Genomic DNA, 14,310 nt, shown 5'->3' on the forward strand with positions numbered 1-14,310 from the left:
ACACACACACACACACACACACACACACACACACACACACACAGGGTTCTTACTTACAGACTTTGTTTCTACAGTGATCCGCTCACTCTCCTGTGCTGTCATCAATTTCTCCCTCCAGCCTGGGCTATCTGAATGCTAATGTGCTCTACTAGCTCCCATCTAGCAAAGAAAGACAAACAACTGCTGCCAGCCCACCTTCCTTTGGCCGCCTTGCTCAGAGGGGACACACTGCCACTTCCTCAGCCGTCTCTCCTCCACCCGCTGCAGCCGGGCTGCCTTCTCTCCAAACCATGGCAGATGCTCTTGGCAAGTGACTGCGGCTTCCAGCCTGGGGCTCACCTGCCCGTCCTCCCCTCGCTCTGCCTGCAGCAGCACGCGACACAGCGGGCTGCACCTCCTCGGCTCCTTTGCTGGCCTCTCTGCCTTTGCTCAACCCCCGGGTGTTGGAGGGCTCCTGGGTTTGGTCTCAGGTCTTCACTCATTTATATCTTCACAATTTCCCTAGGGCAGCTCAGCCAGCTCGGGGCTTTCCATTCCATCCATGTGCTGACTACTCTCAAATATTCATCGACACTCTCTAGTCATCCTGTCAAAGCGGATGTCTTAGAGCAATCTCAAAATTAACATATCAAAAATTCTTGACTTCCCTCCAAAGCTGACCCTGTTCCTACCCATCTCATGAACTCACAACTACCCACCTAGTAATTTACACCCTAAACAAAGAGTGGTCCTTGACCGTTCCCTTTCCTTCACACCCCACACCCAGTATCAGCAAAGCCTGGTAGCTCTATCTTCGAAACACATCCATGGTGTGACCCTATCTTACCTCACACACTAGTCTAAGCCACCCTCTTCCCCACCTGGATATAACCATGTAGCTCCCTTGCCAGCCTTCCTATGTCCACTCTTGCCCCAATGGAGAATTCTCCACACAGCAGCCAAGGCAGACTTTCTAAAAACATAAATCACATCAACTGCTTCCCTGGTCAAAACTCTCCAGTAAGCTAAAAAAAAAGTTGATCTCCTGGAGCTAGCGAGCAGAATGACAGTGCTCAGAGACTGGAAAGGGTGGGGGTGGGGGGATGCAGAGAGGTTGGTTCATGGCTACAAACATACAGTTAAATAGAAGGAATAAGTTCCAGTGTTCGATAGCATGGTACAGACATGATAGTTAACAATAATTTATTGTATATTTCAAAATAGCTAGAAGAGAATATTTGAAATGTTCCCAGCACAAAGCAATGATAAATGTTGGAGGTGACGGATATCCTAATTACCCTGATTTAGTCATTACACATTGGATGCTTGTATCAAAATATCATGTGTACCCCATAAATATGTATAATTATTATGTATCAATTTAAAAGATGATTAAAGCAGAAGTATAAAGGAAAAATCTCTCCACTGAAGTCCAAACTTCATTCCATGCTCCAAAATGTCCCGCATGACCCGGCCCCTGTCAACCTCCTCACTCTCTGCTCCGGCCATAGCTCTGGTTTCCTCTGTCCCTCGGACACATGCCCTGCTCATGCCCAGCCTGCACACTGGACAGCTCCTCTCCTGGCACAGGCTCCCCAGGCTTCTCCCTGAGTCTCTCCCTCGCTCACTCAGGTCTCTGCTCAGTGTCGCCTCCTAGAAAGGTCTTTCCCACCCCACCCCATCTAACCAAGCCCTCTTCATCCTCTGCCCACCCCTGGCCTCAATATCTTCTTCCCTGATTATTCACCTCTTTGCCTTATCCCTGAAAGAGCTTCCTTGTTTAATTTTGTCCTCCCCACGAGCCAGTGAGCTGCGCGGGGCAGAGAGAGGACGTACCTGTGGGTGGAGGGCAGTGGACGGGGAGCAGTAGGCGAGGGCAGGTCACGAGAGACCCTATGTGAGAGACGAACAAGCCTTTACAGAAAATGAACATTAAATCAGCAAATTTAACCAACATACCCTTGTCCTGATTGCAGAGGCTGTTTGTGACGACAGGAGGGTCGGGAAGCTGGGGCAGGGAGGGGCCGGGGGCCGAGCTCCAGGACAGCAGGCTGCCCCTCGTGCTGCCGGTGTTGCTCCCAAGCCTCATGAGCCAGTGGTCAGACAAGGAGGAGCTGGTGGAGCCTGCAGGGGAAGCACAGGGAGGGAGGCTGCACCCAGCTCGGCAAGGCCAGATCCCCGCCCGCCCCATCGGTCAGCCCTGGACCTGCACAACGGCAGAAACCAAAGGCAATGACCAGAGGAGATTTGTTACCACATGACCAATTGTAACGTTCAGGGAGAGGCATTTGGGCTCAGAATGGAAAGTATGCTCCTGAGTGTTGAAATCCTTTCCGTGACATTACTTGTCACCAACTCTGGCTTCCTAAATATGTTGTGTGTGTGTTTGTTTTCCCAAAGCCAAAGAATTTCACTACTCACAGCAATAGCCAAAGCCAGGGAAACAGCACTGTATCCCCAGCACCACGGTCCAGTTCCCGCAGGAGAACATGCGAGAAGGTATGTCACAGAAGTGCACCCCAAGTTTAGGGAACCGACTCTTTTACAATGGGCATTAAGGATGCCTACCCTTTGCTCAGGAGGGAGACATTATCTTTATAGGCTTGATTTAGACCTGCAGACCATTCTTCTACAACTGTTAGGAAGAAATCCGATTAATTTTTTTTTAATGCTCTCTCATCCCAAAGATAAGGACGGCTGGTTTATCAAGTAAAACAAGTCATACAAAAGAGTCAACTTTGGTGCTCTTTTTTTCCCCTCTAGATTTCCAAGCAAGTTTGAGGAGGTCTAGTAAATGAATTGTTAGTGTGTAGTTAAGTACCTACATTTCCTAGAAAGGCCCTGCATCCCTTATAACTGCTCCTCCCTTTCTAACAGGAAAAACACGGGTTTAAAATTCAGTCTGAATTAGCTGGGCGTGGTGGTGCACAGCTACAGTCCCAGCTACTCGGGAGGCTGAGGCAGGAGGATCTCTTGAGCCCAGGAGTTGGAGGTTGCTGTGAGCTAGGTTAATGCCACGGCAATCTAGCACCAACAACAGAGCAAGACTATCTCCAAAAATGTAAAAAAATAAAAAATAAAAGAAATCGAATCTGGCTTGACATGAGTGAGACGGGATTCACACATTGCCAAATGTCAGCAGCCCAGGATACAACAATGCATTCTTTCCCCCTTTCTTGAATTACAGTATATCCACCCACACCCTGACAAATGTCCTGCTAGCCTGTGGTGCTCAGATTTCTCTAGCAGCAGCCAGGGCTTCCTCTTCAGATCCCTGCCTACCTCTCCTGGTCCTTGATGTTCAATTGAGCATCTTCCCAATTCTTAAAGTGACTTCCCAAATCCCCTCTCCTGTAACGAGCAGCCACACCTACCTCTCATGGAGCTGCTGGCTGACCAGGGAGGGATGCTGTTTCGCTTCTGATAAAACAGGATGTAAGCCCCTCTGGTACTGACCTCGTCTTCTCGAAGCGGTTCTACCGTGCTGTCATCGTAACTGTACCACTGGCCATCCAGAGAGTTCCGGCAGTAGGCTGCAAAGATCCAAGCCCCAAGTCTCAATTAGTGGAGCCCCAAAAGGCAGGAAGGCACTTCCCACTGGCAGAGCTGAAAAATGAATGTGCTTATCACAGAATGAGAAGAAAAAAAAAATAGTCCGTTTTTGGCCAGAAATGAAATTTTTGGAATCAGAAAAGATCAAAAAGTTATACTCCCAGATTCTTACTGATAAAGAGTGTTGTTAATATTTTAAGTTGAATTCTTATGTTGTGGCCCTTGCTCAGGCAAAATCTCCAATAAAAGGGAGCCCTCAAGTCATCTAGCCAGACAATAATGTCAACATTCACCCCATTTCTTCTGAGAAGCTTCAAAATGCACCTGTCCGATTAAGTATGCAATAAAAGTGAAAATGAGAATCACAGCTGGGATTATGGCATACTTCTTTCCTACCTAAGAACTGAAGTCAAACATTTAAGGAAAGTTCATAAATACAATTCTTACCACCTCCCAAACAACTAAAACAAAACATCCTTCTCCTTGCCATCCAGGCTCTCATTGCTTCAACACACCAAATTCTTTCTGCCTCAGGGCCTTTGCACATGCTAGCACTATGCCCACAATATAATTCCTCCCATTATTCACATGGCTGGTTCTACCTCTTCCTCAGCTCTTAGCCTACACGGGACGCGCTTAGAGAGGCCTTATCTTTATCACAGACATATTCAATCAGTCAATCAATCATCCTTTCAGGTAGTCTGTCAGGTAGTGAAGGTGCTAAAATGACAGGCATCTTTTTACTATCTGTCTCCAAAATTAGACTGAAGCCCCATGAGGGCAGGCCTCATATTTGTCTGGTTCACCACTGAAGCTCCAGCCATAGCGCAGAGCCTGGCGCAGAATGGACACTTAATAAACATTTTTTCAATGAATGAATGAGTGATGATCCTGGATTTCTATATAGTTCAGTGTTTTCCGAATTGCAAGCCATAAGCCCATCAGTACACTGGTAGTTAGTGTACCCTTTAAAAAATAAAATATTTTAAAACATTTTTTAAAAATTAAATATCATTGTAGAATAGAATAGACCAAAGTATACCATATGTGGAAATCGTAATTATCTCATGACACTTTTGGTTAGCCTGTGTATACGTATGTACACACGACCACACACATGCCCGTGTGCGCACACACACATGAACGGATGTGCATACTGGGTCACAATTCAACCCAGTATGTCAAGACAGGTGCCATTTAGTCAAGTGCCTCACCATATTATTTTATTTCATTTAACATCTTTTAAGTTTATTTTGATAGATAAGATGGCAAAAAAACCACTAAAAGCAAAAGATGCATCTATGGTAACGACAGCATTTATGCAAAAGTATACAGTAGCGCAATAGCTACTAATTGTTGAGGCCACAATGTGAGAAGCATCTTATGCGTGTTAGTTCTGATCATGAAAACCCTTGTAAGTCAGGTGTCCTTGTTCCCACGTTGCAGGATGACTGCCCGGTACTGACATGGACGAGGAAGTCCTGGTGGGAACTGCTGGACGTCAAAGAGCTGCTAGGATTACATGACATGAAGTTGTATTTCTTATGTCCTAGAGTTTGAAATCTGAGATTCTCACCTACTACACTCCTACCTGCCATGGGCCCTTCGCCCTGGCCTGCACTGGGTAAATGCTGACAAGGTCTGGATCTGTTTAGGAACGCAGTCCAGCTCCCTTTGTGAATACGTACTCCTCCGACACAGGCTCAAGATTTCCTGAGACCTCGTCACTAGCTAAGGACAAACCCAGAGTTCCCGACTCCTGGTCAGTGGAGGAAAAGGGGGGAATGGAATCAGCTGGGGTCCTATTTAATCCAAAGGTATTTTCACTCACAAATAGGCCAATGGGCCAGAATACCAAAGTCTAGAAAGAGACCCATAACAGAAAAATTTAATATCCGATGTAGTAGATGGCATCTCTGAAGGAATAAGGTAGACTCTTCAATGGTGGTCTTAGGACAAACTAGCGCCCTCGGGGGGGGAAAATGGAACCCCTTCTCTCCAGAATATCAAGAAACTCCAAGTCAAAGATTTAAGTGTAAAAAACTAAAACCTGGCCAGGCATGGTAGCTCATGCCTATAATCCCAGCACTTTGGGAGGCGAAGGCAGAAGGATCACTTGAGGCCAGAAGTTTGAGACCAGCCTGGGCAACACAGCAAGACCCCATTTCTAAAAAAAAAAATTTTTTTTTTAATTAGCCTGGCATGGTGGCATGTCCCTGTAGTCCCAAGCTACTCAGAAGGCTGAGACAGGAGGACCACTTGAGCCCAGGAGTTCGAGCTTGCAGTGAGCTATGTTCACACCACTGCACTCTAGCCTGGGTGACAAAGCGAGACCCTATGTCTAAAAAAAAAAAATTAAAACCACAAACATACTAGTAGAAAATGCAGGAAAAACATTTTTTAATCTTAGAGTGAAAAAGGCTTTCTAATCGTGACTCAAAATCCAGAAGGCTTGAAAGAAATTATTGCAAATCTGACTACCTAGAAAAGCAATAATAAAAACTTTCTACACAGCAAAAAATTACCATAGGAATAGTCAACTGACAGATGTATAAGGGAACAAATATTTGCAATTTATATTACAGACAAAAAGCAAATTTCATTATATATATGGAAATTAGAGCATCTAGAAATTGATGGGGAAAAGATTAACAATCCATTTGGAAACAATAAAATGATGCGGACAGTTCACAGGAAAGGAACCACAATGGCACAAACGTATGAAAAAGATGCTCATGCTCACACCATTAAGAAGCTGAATATCAAATTTACACTGAGATACTATTTTCTACCTATTAGATTGGCAAAACTCCAGAAGTTTAATGGCATACTCTACTCGAGAGGCTATAAGGAAACAGGTATTCTCTTCTTCTTGTAGGAGTGCAAATTCCTACAATCCTTTGCGCAAGCCAATTTGTTCATATTTGGCAATTCTGAGAATTTATTCTACCAATAAACTCACACAGACAGAAAATGACAAACGGTTATGACAGCAATATTTGTAAGAGCAAAAGAATGCCTGAGCCCCAAGGTCCATCTACAGGACACTTAATATTGTTACATTTATTCGGTGCATTTACGGAAGAGGATGGAGAAGCTTTCTATAAATGGAGATATGGAAAGATTTCCCACAAATTTCAAGCAGGAAAAGCCAGGTGTAACACAGCAAACAGTATTCTTACTTAAATTAGGAGGTGGGGAGGAAATACATGAAACGTACGTGTGTGTAGATATTAATATATATATGTGTATGTATATATGAAAATATACTCACAATTGCTTATATTTACATAAAATATGGGAGACTACACCAGGAACTATGAAAAGTGGTTGCCCTTGAATGGGGAGGGGGCAGATGAAGGACGAAGATGAGATCAAGATTTCACTGTCCATCATTTTCAGGCTGTGTGAGTTTTGAAATATAGGAACGCATAACCTACTCGACATATTTCATTTGAGATTTCTAAAAACATGAAATGTAATGAAATGACCATACTTCCAGAAAGTAAAAGAATGAAAAAGGAATAAACTCACAGTGTCAAAAGACAAGAGGAGAAAAAGCAACAGCTCAGCTTTGAGAGCTGGGCCAGAGGCTGGAGAGGGGGGACCCCGCAGCTGAGCTGAGGGAGGGAGGAAAGGGGCCGTTCACCCCGCTGCACCCCCGGGGCTCAGTACCGGACATACCAGATACCACAAAAGGCCAGGCCAGGTGAGGGCCACCAACGAAACCAGGATGCTCTGAAAAAGAGACCCAGGACAAGAGGGAGTACTTACAAGTTAAAATTATAATAGCAGAAATGAAAACAGTCAGTAACACAGCTAGGAGACGAAGCTAAGGAAATCTCCTACAGTAAACCAAAAAAAAGACAAGGAAATGAAAAATGAGAGAAAAGCTAAATTAGACAGTCGTGGTGAATGTTTTGATTTCCTAGTGCTGCTATAACTCATTACCCCACACTCAGTGGCTTAGACAACACAAATTTATTATTTTAGAGTCCTGGAAGTCAAAAATCTGATTGGCTGAAAATCAGGGTGTTGGCAGAGCTGCGTTCCTCCTGGAGGCGCTGGGGGAGAGCCTGTCCCCTTGCCTCTCCCGCTCCTCGGGGCTACCCTCAGTCCCTGGCTCCTGGCCCCCTGCCATCTTCAAAGCCAGCAGTGGCCAGCAGAGGTTGGGTCCTTTTCACCCAACATCACTCCAACTCTGGCTCTTCTTTCTCCCTCTTCCGCATTTAAAGGACCCGCATTCTATTAATACTTGGCCCCCACCTGGGCAGTCTAGGATCATCTCTTAAAGTCAGCAGATTAACCACCAGGACATCCCCCCACCACGTAACATAACATCATCACAGGTCCTGAGGATTAGAACCTGGACACATTTGAGAGATCATTATTCCGCCAACCACAGAGGGGGAAAGTTCACACACGCACGAAGTAATACAATGTACAACGTTGTTCATGGCAGCATTATAATGAAAGTCTGGAGACAACCTGAATGTTCATGAATAGGAGACTGGTGAAATAAACTGTGAAATGTGCATACAATGAAATGCTAAGCAATTGTTTAAAAAAAAGAATGCCGTGGTTCTCCATGTACCAATATAGAAAGATCTCTAAGATTTATTACTAAGTGAAGAAAGTCGGGTATAAAATTATATACCTAGTATTTACCTTTGTGTTTTAATGGGAGTGAGGGGCACAAACTCTAGGAATATCTCTGTGTATATCTGCATGTATCACAGAAATTCTGCAAGGACACACAGAAAATTAACAAGTGGTGTGGAGTGAATGAACAGGAGATGAGGGTAAGAAGAAGAATGTTCACTGTGTCCTTTTTTACCCCCCATTTGATTTGGAACCATAGGAATATATAATCCAAAAAATTAAATGGAAAACTAAGCACAAGGAAATTTCCCAAACCAGAAGATCACACATCTGCAGACACACAGAGTCTCGAGTGCCCAGCACAACAAATGAACAAGACCCACAGGAAGGCACAACCCGTGACGTTCCAAAGCACCGATGATAAACAATCCAAACGCTTCCAGAAAGAAAACCAGATCCCAGACAAAGGAACAGAATCAAATTGGCCTGACCCATCTCGATAGCAGGACCGCATTCCAGACCCCTTTCCCCATGGAGTAACATTGTCCAAAGTCTGTGAATTTTTGATCTAGAATTCTATGTCCATTCAGGTGTGGGAATAAAGGCATTTTCTAACACGCAAGAACTCAAAATGTCAAGCTCCCATCACCCTTTCTTACAAAGCTTCTGGAGGGTGTACTGCACTTAAATGAGGGAGTTGACGCTCATCTGCAACACCCTGTGAGGCTTGGGGACTTGTTCATATTAGTAGTCACTCGTCTCTGCAGTGCGGGATCTGTGGGTTCTGGAGCCGGAGCGGCCCGGGTTCGAACCCCTGGCTCTGCCATCTAACATGCAACACAGGGCTGTCGTGAGGAAGAAGACAGTGCAGACTGGCACAGGTGAGAGCAACTGGCCCAGATCTTACCTGGGGCTGCCCTGGCTGCAGACACCGCCCTGCTCCCACGCTCCAGAGGCCCCTCTTCCTCCTGGGCTGCTCTCCCTTGGTTTTGGCAGTAAGGAGGCTGCTTCCTGGCAGGTGGTAACACGTTGGTTGAACAAACACAGATCCCAGGAAAACCGCGAGGAGAACCTCCCAGAAACTGGGCCCCTTGTGCCACTAAACCACCTCCCCGCAAATGGGGATATTACTCTTTAATCCTCACTCCCAGGAAGAATCTGGATTTTGCTTTTGATAAGTCAGGGTTCAGAGTGCACGCACCAACACTTCTCGTTCCTGTGGTACTTCCAGCTGCCGTGTGACTGTGCACTGGGGCACCCCATGGGTTTAGAGATGAGGAGCCGGGACATTCGGCATGTGCGTGACAAGACCCAGGCTCTAGCTGTCCTTCTCATCATTAATGTGTGCACGGGGACTCACTCAGCTATAATGCTCTCAGTAAAAAACTTCTGAGGTTGACACAGCAAGAGAGATGGCTCCCAAGACAGAAGGGATTTCTGCTGAGCTGATTTTAGCCTAGAGAAGAGAGACGGGGGAAGAGGCTGCCCAGAACAGTCCGAGAGGCTATGAAGGTGGCAACCCCTCTCACCTGGAACAGGACAGTATGGAAGAACAGGGTGGCACCCACAGCAGAAGAGGCAGTTGCCTATGAGCTGAGAACAGCTTTCATGTCCCCTGTAACCTTAGGTGTGACCAGCCCAGGCTGGCCCAGCGTAAGCCCATTGTCCAAGAACTCTCTGTCCATCCAAGTGGTCCCCAGCCTCATTTCTCTCTTCTCTCCCTGGGTGTCTGTACCATCCTCCAATGGCAGGGACTCTGCCCTAAACCTCTCAGAACCGTAAGCATCACACAGACCAGCGCCCACTACTGTCTACGCAGCAGAGACACTCCATCGAGGCTGCCACCGACAGCGCTCCGACAGGCGTCCCGCCGTCATCAAGATGCCCTGGTGGGAGAGAAGGAACAACATAACTGAGAAAAAGGACCGGTCATGACGTTCTCTAAAGGCGCTTACAGGGATGGTTATGAACAACTATTTGTTTCTGCTCTTCCATTCATCTACTGCTCTCAAGTTCCCCAGAGGAATAAAACTGAAAAGTAGCCCATAGAATAAAAAGATACCAAATTTGATAAGATTCCTCATGTTGAATCACAGAGGAGGATAAATGTCACTCTCTCGGCTCCAATAATTACCCTCCTATATTTGACATGGTCGAAACTCAGGCAGTAACAAACTGTATATTCCAACCTCCAACCTAACTCGACATCGGCTCCGTGGCTGGGACCAGGTCCCCCGCCCTGGTGCACGTGTCCTGGCGTGCGGTGAGTGTGCAGTCAGACCACTGAGTGCCCGAGGGAGCTCAGCACTCAGCCAGCGCCGGTTTCAGGGGCATCCTGAGGCTCAGGCCACAGCTGCGACACGTGGCCGCGTGTGCTGCGTGCAGAGAGGCCGGGCGAGGCTCACCTGTGTAATGCCCACCTTGCAGACTGCCGTGGTGGTTGCAGACGGCGTACAGGTCGTACAGGAAGTCCAGCGGGTAGGCAGTGGGCAGGCAGCCCGGCTCCTTCCAGGGAGGCCAGGGGCCCGGCCCCGGCTTGGGGCTGGTGCTTCTCTGGGCCACGTGGGGAGCCATGTTGAGTCCAGAGAGGGGAAACTTCACCAGCGTGGAGAGCTTGTTTCTTCTCTCCCCCACCTGACAGAACCTTTTGAGGTGGATGATGAGGATGTCAGGCAGGGTCCACAAACTCAGCTTCACCATCCCCTGCTGGAGGACTTTGCAATGGGGACACTTCCAGGCATCGTCCTGGGCCAGCTGGAAAGAAAGCCACCCAAACTGTGAAGTCCCCGTGGCACACGACCAACCCACCGAAAGGCAGCCAGCCCCCTTCCCGGCCGGAGAGTGGACCCCCAGGGCGGGACCTGCTCCTCCTTGGTGTAGAACTGAATGCACTCGTCCAGGGTGCAGCTGTGCTGCTGGTGTGCCTGCTGCTGCTGCCACACGCTGTCAGCGTCCCGGGCCCGCTCCTCCTGCAGGCTCCCGAACAGGCTGCACGGAGAGATCACTCACAGCATTCAGGGCGCCCCCCAGGAGGGCTTTCTTCTAAGTCTCTACTCAGCAGACCCCACCAGGCACTGGCCAGGTGAGCTACTGCGCCCTTGCTGAGGGCTCCTGGGGAACCTCACACGTACTCCTGACTCAGCACTCACTCTATTTTCCTGGAATTATCTCTACCCCCACCAGCACCTGCAGGGACCAAGTCTTTGACTTATTTGTCTTTGTTTTCCACATTCTAGCACAGGGCCTGGCGACTAGTAGGAGATCCATACGTACTTACTGGACCGAACAGTGTCCTTTTTCAAAGTAAGGCTGGTGCACTTGGTGTTATACAGGCAGCCAGGTGCAGGGATTAAGAGAATGGACACGAGCCAGACGGCCTGAGTTCAAATCCCAGCTCTGCCAGGGATGAGCTGTGTGTCCTTAAGCAACCGCTTAACCTCCCTGTGCCTCAGTCCCATCATGCCTCTGAGAAACGCGGATCACAGTACTGTCCACACTTGGGTGTGACGAAGACTAAATAAATTGCATATGTGTAGCGTGCACAGGGCAGGGACTGGCAGGGGGTGGGTGCAAGGGAGTGGGTAAGTGCTGCATAACCGTTTGCTACTGCCACTGTTAGCACTCCATACAGCCACCAAGACCGTCTGCCACTACCACTACTGTCATTGTTATTCACCTACAGAGAATTCTCACTAAGGTGTCCCAGAGGAAAGGGTTCTGCCTCAGGGACGTGTGCACATGCCTTACAAGCACTGGGGGCAACTGGGTCTGGGCAGGCCCCATCTCAACTCTGCAGGAGGCAAATTCTGCCGAACTCACCGCTCCTTGGCAGAGCTGTCCCACTCCACCGCCAGCTTGACGTGGGGGGGGCCTCCCGGCCTCCTGAGGTGCAGAGCTCTGAGGAGAGAACAAGGGAGCCCATCAGAAGACACGCAGCTAGCTGCCTTCCCACAGCTCTGCAGGGCTCAGCAGTCTGCCTCTAACGCTGGGACTGATGTTTCAAACAGAAATATCCAAAACTGCCTGTAAACCAAAGTCAGCTGTCTGGGGGGTTGCTAAGTCTGCTGAAGGCTTAGTCCTACACCTACAGCCTAATGCCCTCCCCTAATCCCATGGGAGCTTGAGAGCTCCGAGGACTTTGGGTTACTAAAGGACACAGATCAACTGTCTCACTGCAACCCCTGCTACCTTCTCGATGTCTCAAGGGCAGTTCCACTTGGCCATCCTACACAAACACCCAACACTGGCGAAGCCCAAAGAAAGCTGTTAACTTCCCCCACCATGATGCAGAAGGAGCACCCTCAAGTCCACGTCCACCACCTAAGAAGTCTTCCAAACCCTCCAATGCATAGAAAATCTCAGTGTAAGCAACCTGCAGCCCTTTCCAACCGCCTGGGTTTCATGCAGGAGAGGTGGGACAAGAGCAAAGTGGACGACTTAGCCTGAAATCAACAACATGGATACAAGCCATGGGTGGCAAAGTCTGCACCCAAAAGAGTGTTTAGAATTTGTTGTAAGAAGAAAAGGGGGATATCACATGAGTCCCAAACTGTCACCAAGATGACTGGATAAAAGGCTTTGAGCTCATGGAAGGCACAAAGTCCTGTGGTTGAGCACTGACCAGTCCTGGCTGGAGTTGTGGCAGAGCCAAGAGGGACTAAGGAATAAGGTGTGTCTGGGACCAACAGCTCAGCGAGCCCTGTTGGGTTGGGACAAACACTGATCATCCCTCCTCATCCTTCTGTAGACCGGGAGACCCAAGCTGTGAGCCTCCTTCTGCCCCTAAGCACCTTATCTGGTTGGCGGGTTTAGGAGATAATTGGCTACACCCTCCCCCGCCCCCAAGGCCCATTCTCCTTCCTATGCCCTGCAGGGAGCAGCCTGGCATTCTCCCGCACCCACGCCTGGGCGTCCTGGAAGCAGCTCTGCCCTGCCGGTGAATGACTGGAGGTTTGGGGCAAATATTCCATTCGGAGGAGACACAGTAGGGAGGCGTAGCACCAAGCCTCTTTCCCCCAAATTCTCATTCCCACCATGAGGGAGGCCTGCAAATGGGGAGCTCTGCTTCAACAAGGGGCGTAGGGGAAGAATGTAATTTAATTCCGGAGGAACGTACGTGAAAGTCCACGTAGGACTCAGATCTGAGCCACATCCTTTCCTTAATCAGTTTTACTAATAAACCTCAAACTTTTTTATCTCTTTCTGCCTCCATCCACAGTCTACTTTGCAAATGGAATCTAAACATGGAATGGAAAAGGAGAACTGGATCTTTTGTACGAGATTTGGATCTTCATTCTCCAACTCTGTTGTACAACAGGCCACAAAAAGGGCAGAGCTGTGGCTGCAGTCTGAAGTTCCCTCTTTACACGGAAACCATTGTTCCCTAGACAGTGCAACCATCACCCGTCCGCTGAATGACAGCTCTGATCCGACCAGGAGAGGCCGTTATTCGATATTTACACAGGGCTGCTGCTCCAAGCGATACACATACTTAACAATCTCTACCCTTAAGGCGCTCAGAGGCCAATGGGAGAAGCACACAAAGAGATCATTATAATGCACCGTGAATGGGAAGGTGTTATCCCTTAGCCACAGTCCACGATCTCTGACAGCGGGGGGCCGATGATTCAGTGGTACAATTCTCACCTACCCTAGGGAGGCATTCCAGTTCAAGTCAGTAGCATGACCTAATTGAATGCATTTGGTTTTTTAGTTAGACCAGTCTGGGTTCAAATTTGGGCTTGACCATTAACTAGCTGTGTAAGTGTGAGCCAGTTAACCAGTCTCTGAAAACCTCAGTGTCCCCTTGTCTTTGAAGTGGTCATAATAGTACCTCACCAAGGGTTCAAAGAACGGAATGTGCCCAAAGACCTAACACAATGGCTGGTGCTGGAGGTCACTGATCAAGAATAGCTAATCTTGTGAGCAATTTTCTTGACACACAGTCTCAAAGGAGGCTAGTCACATAAGAAAGCACTCATTCCATTACGGGACTTCGCCTTACCTGTCCACTGCCCAGTGGCAGAGGGGCCGACTGTCCTGTGGCGATAAGTAGCTGCAGGCCAGGGAGAGCCCCACAACCCGGATGGAGAACAGAGACCCCAGGCTCTGCCAAGACAAGAGCAGAGACGGATCACCACGGCGCCCCTCTGTCAATTGGGGTTAGACTCTAAGTGC

At 48.2% G+C, this 14,310-nt stretch overlaps 1 protein-coding gene across 2 annotated transcripts in view; it reads right to left on the reverse strand.

Moving 5' to 3' along the window:
• Positions 1–14,310, reverse strand: part of USP43 (ubiquitin specific peptidase 43) — a 60,662-nt gene that overhangs the window by 10,401 nt on the left and 35,951 nt on the right. The window contains exons 9-14 of one of the 2 annotated variants that reach the window (XM_012655629.1): positions 14,138–14,241; positions 11,953–12,030; positions 10,995–11,121; positions 10,554–10,887; positions 3,354–3,512; positions 1,939–2,103 (exon numbers count right to left, since the gene is read on the reverse strand). In XM_012655629.1, the coding sequence (XP_012511083.1) occupies positions 1,939–2,103; positions 3,354–3,512; positions 10,554–10,887; positions 10,995–11,121; positions 11,953–12,030; positions 14,138–14,241 (967 nt within the window). Of the gene's footprint in view, positions 1–1,938; positions 2,104–3,353; positions 3,513–10,538; positions 10,888–10,994; positions 11,122–11,952; positions 12,031–14,137; positions 14,242–14,310 lie in introns of both variants that reach the window. The other variant, XM_012655628.1, reaches the window with a different exon arrangement.

Source organism: Propithecus coquereli, unplaced genomic scaffold (assembly GCF_000956105.1).
Source record: "Propithecus coquereli isolate 6110/MARCELLA unplaced genomic scaffold, Pcoq_1.0 Scaffold482, whole genome shotgun sequence".
In the NCBI taxonomy this organism is placed as follows: Eukaryota; Metazoa; Chordata; class Mammalia; order Primates; family Indriidae; genus Propithecus; species Propithecus coquereli.